This window comes from Trichoplax adhaerens, genomic scaffold (assembly GCF_000150275.1).
Source record: "Trichoplax adhaerens TRIADscaffold_4 genomic scaffold, whole genome shotgun sequence".
NCBI classification, from domain to species: domain Eukaryota; kingdom Metazoa; phylum Placozoa; class Uniplacotomia; order Trichoplacea; family Trichoplacidae; genus Trichoplax; species Trichoplax adhaerens.
In genome coordinates this window covers 7,372,321-7,381,542 of record NW_002060946.1, presented here as the reverse complement: position 1 = coordinate 7,381,542, position 9,222 = coordinate 7,372,321, and the positions used below count along the sequence as shown (strand labels likewise).

Here is a 9,222-nt window from a genome sequence, read left to right as displayed (position 1 = left end):
ATCAACAGCTACCATCATGATTTTCTCGAAAGTAATGATGCAATTAAACAGAAGTCAAACGAATTGCTTTTTTACTTCCATTCAGTTTAAGAAATAATCTTAGTTCGATACTTTCACTATTAAAAAGTTTATTTCAATTTAGATTTTAATTGATTTATATTTATCTACTATAAAATTATAGTATTGGAAGAATACCACACACAGAATATGATAATTTGTTAAATAGAAATTTTTGTAGGATATTGAATGATGTACTATTTTAATTTTTGATAATAATTAGTCCCTTCCGAAACCTATCCGATACCAATTATCGCTACCAGCCAGCAAATTACTAATAATATAATTAAATACAATAGACTTTAAAGCATTTACCGGTACCGGCACTTAATAATGCGCAATAAAGCGATAGTTTCAAATTTAAAATTGATGTGGCCGAAAAAAGTTCAGCAGCCACTGAAGATTATTAATAAAATGTTTGAATTACAATGATGAATAATCTTATGTAAAAGAAGGACCAATTTACATCTTAACAAGCCTGGCTGTTTTACTTCTATAAATAGGCCTTAGAATAACTCAAGCCAACTTCAGACGCAAAATATATTATCTAATGACTAGTATTAAAAATTTATTAAAACCACTACAAACCGTAAATAATTAGTTCCTATGCTATTAAATATATTTGAATACGGGATACAAAGCATTAAAAAATATATTAATAGAAAGGTATAGCCTAAATCTTTACTTTTCTTATTTACATCTGTAAAGGAACTTACAGGAAATAGTAATACTAATACACTTAAAAATAGAAACGATATAAAAGGTTAGGCCTGGCGAGAACTTCTAGCGAGGAAATTTTTCCATGCATTTTCAGGATTAATTCTTAGAATACGTATCTAGAAGATTTACGATTACATCATGTTCAAAGAAATACAAAACTTCAACTCAATTAGAATCTTCCATAACCAATCAAACAAGAGCATCCGAATGGAAGGCATATACCCTTCTCTTTACGCTTATGGAGCAGTTTTACTTTTATATCTATTCGGGCTTATTGCTAATATAACTCTCATCTATACTATTTATGTCAACAAAAAATTTCACACTCCCTCTTATATTTTATCTGTCAGTATGGCAATATCAGATATGATGTTAATGATATCATCCGGTTTATTTACTATCCTTTCTATTATCCAGAATACAGGATCACCTATTGATAGCCTGAGTTACTTCGTAATTTGCCAATGTAATAGTTTAAGTTTCGTTTCTTCTTATACCGTTTCTGCCCTTTCATTCATGACCATTAGTATCGATCGATACTTCACTATTAACCTCCAGCCCAATTCTAAATCACTATTAATCAAACCTTTCATTCTTTATACAGTAATAATTTCTATATGGTTAATCGGTATATCTACCTCGATTCCAGTCGTTTTAATGGTTAAGCCAATTCAAAATAGTAATAATATTTGTTCTCTTGAAAACTTTCGGGATACTAATTTGGCACTACTACTGGCACATATTTTCAATATCATTATAACATTCCCTATACCGCTTACAACAATCTGCGTGCTTTATTATCGTATAACTCAAAAACTTAAATCTCTACCAGTTCCACTCAATCATTGCAGCAATGGTATTGGGAGCAGTAATCGTCGTCGAATTCAAGCTACCAAGATGATGATGATTGCAACAATCTCTTTCATGATTAATACTTCGATTTTATATACAGTATCCATTGTCTTAGGTTCATTAGATCCGTTTGCCGTTGCCACCTTATTCCAGAGCCCAACCGGCATACTATCTGCTCTTACTATTACTTCTTTACTGACTGCTTCAGAAACGATTCAAAACCCAATCTTATTTTACTGTTATAATAAAACATTCCGTCAAGCTGTATTGTCGATACGATGTTGTCGGAAAATATAATAAGATCTAAATATTTCCAAACCAACACATAACAAAATTTTAAATACACGTACCTGTGCTGTTGCTTAAAACCTATTAATAATCATATTTCTATTTGTTTCCCTATGTTAATAAAATATAGACCTAATTTTTCATTATCAATAGGACGTATTAGCAATGATTTAGATCTTTAAAGAATGAATTAAATCGACTTAGTTTCAGCTGCGAGAATATAGTTGTACTTTTAAGACCTATCAGATTGAAAGCATGACTTAATAAGGTCGACTAAATGTTTTCATAATTATTTCTTCCATGTTGTAGATATGATATTGGTTTAGCAATCCAGGTTATGATATCTTAATTCAATCAAATATTAAATCATAAAGGAAGTCATATAACACCTTATACCTATTACCAGTTGGAAAATTGAAGAATAAATCATTTATTCCTGATAAGGACGCTATAATTTATTGATTTAAAATAAAATCTTAAAGTTCATTTGTATCAGGCTACCATACTTTAAACAAGATATCCGTAGGAGAATCTCACCAATCGGCGAGAAGATAGTTAAAATAGTGGCATCGGAAATTAAGCGTATTTTTTGAAATTCTAGTTAATAACACATAAATAAAAATATCTCAGATAATTCTCAAAATTTATTAGAGGCCATTAAAATCACCATCACGTATAATTGCATTAATGCAAGTTTAAATGAATTTAATGTTTTACTTAGCAAGAGCTTTTAAGTAAGAAAATAATTTAAACATACTACTCCTGAAAAATTTAAGAAACAGTTCAAGTTAAGCTTTCATTTCCATTTTAATACCTTGTCATACATAATATTCACAAATATGACCGTATTAGGTATTATGTTGTTGTTTTCTGCAATTTTATTAATCGATGCAGAATCGTCGTTAGATTATTTTTCGCTTAATCCATCTGCATTGAAGTTTACTTGCCAGGTTAGCTTTTTTACTATTACAGTATCTTAACCAATGTTCTCCGTTCGTTTACTGCTCAAAGTATAAAGTGCTATCTCGCAATAAATCATTCGGCGAGAATAGAATCCGTTTTAGCAAACACAAATGTAAGCTATCACTATCACGACTATTAGACTAACTGGAGTTTGTCTTAATATATCTATCACTGATACAGCTCAAATAATCTAAAATACCCTTATATATGCGATATTAAATCATTCAATGCATACAATAGCTTCGTATGACCCATAATACAAATCCCTGGCAAGATAATATCTAATCCTCTACTTACAGTTATGTCATCATGCTTTTGAAATCAAAAGGAAAATCAGATCATCACCTCTCCCAAAATCTGATATTGGCAATTCTCGTACCATTATTCACCAAGTTATTGCAATTAAAATGATTAAAATTGTAACTATGACCTTTACAGTTTCATCATAGCAAATTTTTTTGTCTTGGATTTTCATTATTTCATCTAATATTTCTAAACCCGATTTACTACTGCTAAATAATAACCTGACATAATGCATTGCTTTTACTTTCTTGTCAGTATTGGAAGCTAATACTTCTGTGTAGAATCCTGTCTTGTTCATAATTTACTATAGTAGTATTCGTCAAGTAATGCTGAAAAGCATTAGCTGGAATACCCCGAATTGATCATACCACTTGAGTAAAACTCCACATATAGATTTTAGTACTTCATACACGGAATAATTAATAAATTATCATTGTACTCGTTCAACTTTCTATAACCTGTACTTCCATATCGAACTAATTAATCATTAATGTAGCAAAATAGGTACAATATATGGATCAATTACCGGATAATTGCCATTTAGTAAATTAGCTTTCTCAGAGAGTTAGTTGTTTAATAGAACGTAATTATCCATTTATGGCTCAGATGTTTTTCAGGCGCTATTGCTAATTTGAGTTATGAAAATAATAAATACTGAAGTAGTTAACTGGCTTGTATTCTAGCTTGAATACTCTCGCTTGAATACAAGCGGTTCACATAATAACTAAAATACAATAAAATAAATTTATGATATTTGACCTAAGAAAATAATCAATTTCCAAAAGTCGCTCATCAATATGGACTTGATTAAAAGAATTTACTGAGTTCACCCTATTAGCGTGATTTAATGTACAGAGTATATAAAAAATTTCGCAAAGTTGCTCATATTTTTAATATCATAACAGCCTTTCCACTATCATTGCTAATAGCTTCAATTTCATATTTTCATATAATTAAAAAAATCAACAATATGCTCATGACTGGAAAGAATAGCATAAGAACGATGAACAATCATCACCAGATTAAAGCTTCTAAAATGATATTTACCGCAACCTTGGTATTTATGACTGTTACCATACCATTATACTGTAGCGTTATTCTGATCGGAACCTTCCATATAATATAGTTATGGCAGTAGCAAACAGCAATGCACTAAAAGCTTGGATAACTTTCTTTTCTCTTTTATCACTTATTAAATTGGTGCAAAATCCATTCTTGTTCGTTAGTTACAACAAAACCTTTCGAAATATCGTAATAGTACTCTTTAAATAATCCGTAAAGCTAGACATTTATAACACAAGTGATCGAAGTCAGAAATCTACGTTAACATTATAGCAGAGTATTTTATTAGCGATCGCGTATTTAGTAATGTAAAATAATTAGCATCCTTATTACATTGGCACATCTAAGATGTAACATAATGTAACACATTTCTACCATGTATGCAAGTAATAATTAGTACAGAAATTATTGTGGAACTTCATCAGTGCAATTATCTGTAGAATTTACACATGAATGGGATAAAAAAATTAATATGCATGCTATAATATAAAACTAACTTGGTTAAAATAACTTTGAAATCGAAAATTAGATATGCTATGAAGATTAATTACAAATCTCATCATGTATCAATCATGAGCATGATACGTAAAGATATATATGGGGCAAAAAAGTTAAAATAAGGATCGAAAATACTGATCAGATATGAATTTAATAACATCGTATATTATTTCTTCCAGGTTCGCATAAAGTATTATATAATGAATGTTAATTTTTAGAATTCTACTTCAAGTTTTTATATTGTACTTATTCTAGTTTGGTTTTTGTATCGTGATAAGTATTCTAGCTTTAAAAATATGACTTATTTGATTGATTATAACAGCATATTTTACTAAGTATCTTAGAATATTATAATGTAAATCCGACTGCTTTATTTAGGCTAGAATTCAAGATAATTAGTAGCATAACTTTTTCGTTAAAAATGGGATATTGTGAGATTGTAATTCTAACGTTGTAATAGAATATATATGTGGCTAATTTTGATTATTAATCATGGTAGAAGTTAATGTCATCTTATGATTTCATGCAAAATGAACCCGAATATTCGATCTGGGTTTCAATTTAAGACTGTTATTTTTTCTTAGTAGATACTGTAGAAATCTACAATATTAAGCTAAACTACGATTATAATAATTTAGTAATTTCCGTAATCTAGGGTAGAATTTATCTTTAATGTGTGTGTTTGATTTCTGGCTTTATTTGGAGTACTTTAGAATTATTCTTGGATAGTCTAACAGCATCAAGTACTCTGCGTAGCATATAAAAGGTGGCGCAGTTCGATAGTTTAGTGCAGTTGAAGACAGAGAAGACAAGAAAATTCTAGAATAACCGTGAATCCTATCATTAATTGATAATTTGTTTGGTTAAGGAAGTAGATTTGCCCGTATTTTGTTACTCATTTTAGAAATTTCGCTAAGATTATTATTGAGGTAATAATAAACTGGTGTTTCCCCCTAATTTAGTTTTTTCTGGACTTCAATTGTTGATAGTTTAATTTAACTTAGTTTTTTCGTCCAATATAGCATTACACTGTAGAATTATAGTAAAACAACACTTAAGTAATACTATGATATCATCCATTTATTGCAAGTTTAGCGCTATCAATTCTGTGATATTATGCAAATGATGTAGCATAGCTGCAACACTGATTTGATAAACGATAATCCTATATATAGGCATCAGCATGTCCTAAACCCTGTTGCTATGGCAATCGATTAGCGGACCCGCAGAAAGAATGTGTATTCGAAGGGCCCTACAGTATTCATTGAATAATTTGATTTCTCTCCGAACCTTTATAATTCACAATCAGAATGACGTCACAAGCATGGATAGTGTTGTTAGCAACATAATTTATTGATTTAAAGTACAGTATTTATGCATTTACAGTACAATAATTGTAATAGACAGTCATTGAGTAACTCTTTAATGATCCATCTGTCCTTGATACTATTGCAACTTGTTATTAGAACCGAAAATTATCACATACTAGTTCCAGTTGTAAGGCAGAGAAATTTAAATTAAAATTATAGTAGACTGATAATTACCGTCATTGAAAGACTATTTCGATTTATTAGGACAATTTTTGATCTTCATTGATTGTTATGGCCCAAGTTTATCCACAATCTCAACCTGGGTATGCTCCTCAAACTGGTTACGCCACTCAACCAGGTTATGGATCTCAACAGCCCGGCTACGGACAAGTCCCAAAACCAGGCTATGCGCCACAAAATACTTATCCGGCATCACCACAGCAACAAATTCAACAAGCGGGTTATCCTCCAGTTCAACCAGGTTATGGTCTACCACCAGGCGGTGTAGCCCAACAGCCAGGTTATGGAGGGCCATCATTACAGCAACGGCCAAGAGGACGACAGTCAGTTCAGTGGATGCCTCCACCGCAAGGACCACCGGGTTGTCCTCCTGGGTTAGAATATCTAACCCAAATTGATCAGTTGCTCATTCATCAACAAGTTGAAATTTTAGAACGTAGGTCATATCTAACTAATATCTTAACAAAACAAGACACTAAACGTTATAAATTCTCATCATCTTCATTTAATTGAGTTTGATTTAAAATTTAATTAAAGACGTACATATACACTCGCATATTATACACGACGATAAAATGCGTTTATGTAGTTACTAAAAGACCACATTACTAAGAAAGCTAAATTATTGTAAACGTTTTTAAAATTAATGAATAAGAAATATCGTGTTATTTTTGCATAATGTATTAGATCATGGATGAAAAAATTTTAAATTAATTCCAAATCAGTAATCTGCTATGGAAAATGTTAGTTTATTGTAAAAGATTATTAAACTTATTAGTTTGAAACCGAAGCTATGATAGCGCAAAATTTTCTAATATCTTCCCTTTAATCTCATAAACCTCATTACTTTCATTCATGATAGTTTTTACAAATATCGAAACCGCAAACAAGTACGCTGTCAAAAATACATTGGGACAACAAGTTTACTTTGCTGCTGAAGGTATGCCTTCGTTAGCATTAAATTTGTGGTATAAATCCGAAATTATCACCAATCTAACTTTTTCTACGCCTTTAAGACCTCAAGAGATAACTCTTCACTTGATATGGAAGCAGTAACAATATCTATATGATTATAATTGTTCCTTAGATAATGACTGTTGTACACTACAATGTTGTGGTCCTGCTCGCCCATTTGAATTAAGAATATTGGACAACTCTCAAAGGGAAGTAATTCATTTAAGTAGACCGTACAGATGTTCTAGCTGTTGCTGCCCATGTTTCTTACAAGAATTAACGGTGGAATCACCACCAGGAAATACCGTTGGCTTCGTTAAACAATCGTTAGTATTTCATTCATTCAAAATTCCGGCAAAACTTTAAAATAATTTTTTTCTGTTCAAAAGCAATTTAAGCATAGTATTCGTCATTACTGGGATCAGTCTATAGCGATCTGATCTGTTTTCTAAGTTTTCATTCAGTATCATGCATTGTAAAGGATAGACGTATATAGCACATATCTGCGATAATACCGTACAATTTGACCATTAGGTATCAGAATTTATAGCTGGTGGTAATACAACCTACATAATAAAAACAACTATTATAATTATTATTTATCAGGTGGTCACTTTTCACACCCGCATTCGACATTACCGATGCTGCAGGAAACACTGTCTTAACGATTGAAGGTCCTTGTTGTCCATGTTCATGTATGGGAGATGTTGAATTTGAGGTAGTGTACGCTAAGTTGTATGATAGCTTAATCAATAGCATGAATACAGTGATTTCGATTAATAGTACCTAACATATCTGAAAATAATTTACATCCGTCTCATAAGATAACTACTTAATCAAAAGGCATGAGTTGAGACCATAGAGTTAAGAAAAAAAAATAAATAAGTTACCAGCCCAGATATATAAATTAACTTAACGATCTATTCCTTACACCATTGCTATCACATTGTGCAGGTTAAGAGTAAAGATGGAGCAACAAAAGTAGGAAAAATTACAAAGCAGTGGTCAGGCCTTTTGAAAGAGGCATTTACTGATGCAGATAACTTCGGAATAACATGTAAGCTAAGATGTGCTTTTAGTATCATTATTGATCAGAATGAAGCTGATATATTTAAACATTTCTTATTAAATATTACACCCATTCAGTTCCTATGGATCTCGATGTTAAAGTTAAAGCAACGCTTCTAGGAGCCGTATTCTTAATCGTAAGTATTGTAATTGAGTCATCATAGTGTAGTTTATTCACAATGGCAGAAAATTTCGTATCTGTAAGCAACGATAGCATGCATTTTGATAATTAGTAACTAAATAAATAAAATTTGTAAACAAGCCAGAGTAATAATATTTTAACGTTAACTATTTTCGTTTTTAATAGGATTTCATGTATTTTGAGGAAGCTAATAATAATAACAAAGATCATCATGGAGCCCGTTTGCATGTTCATCATGATGTCTAAAAGTTGTAGATAAAATTATTTCGCTTCAGAATCATCAGATAAGATCCACTTAAAATGAAATTACACCTGGGCTATCTCTAATTAATTACTAATGTAGAAACTCAAACATTACTGATTTAGAATATTCTTAGTTAGCTTCTTATAAGGCTTAAAATTGTTACTCATCATAACATATCCATAGCTAGTAAAATTTAACAGTATATATAAAATATAACGAACGATGACCCTCTGGTCAAACGCTAGAAAACGAATTTCTATACATTTTTAGCACTATCTCAAGGCAATGTAGATAATTGCTTATTACTTATAAGAATATTTTTAGAGTTGCATATAGCGCTAAAATTTATGAGAAATTGAAATTTATCGATGAAAGAAAGTTGACTTTGCTTTCATTGAACTACACCAGCAAGAGCTTAATTAATTCTAAATTTGCAGCGATTGTCATCTTTATTAAGTTTAATGGGTGAAGCTTTTTATTGAACATTTAAAAACTACGAAAATGAGAGTATTTTTGCAAGT

The 9,222-nt window shown here is 30.9% G+C and overlaps 1 protein-coding gene across 1 annotated transcript; it reads left to right on the top strand.

Moving 5' to 3' along the window:
• Positions 1-6,515: 6,515 nt before the first annotated feature.
• TRIADDRAFT_15248 (uncharacterized protein) lies at positions 6,516-8,661 on the top strand (the record flags this gene model as incomplete). Its single annotated transcript, XM_002112186.1, has 7 exons — positions 6,516-6,729; positions 7,156-7,233; positions 7,381-7,573; positions 7,854-7,965; positions 8,202-8,304; positions 8,394-8,452; positions 8,623-8,661. Coding segments are annotated over 7 exons (798 nt in total), but the record flags the coding sequence as incomplete, so codon positions are not given.
• Between the last annotated feature and the right edge of the window lie 561 nt (positions 8,662-9,222).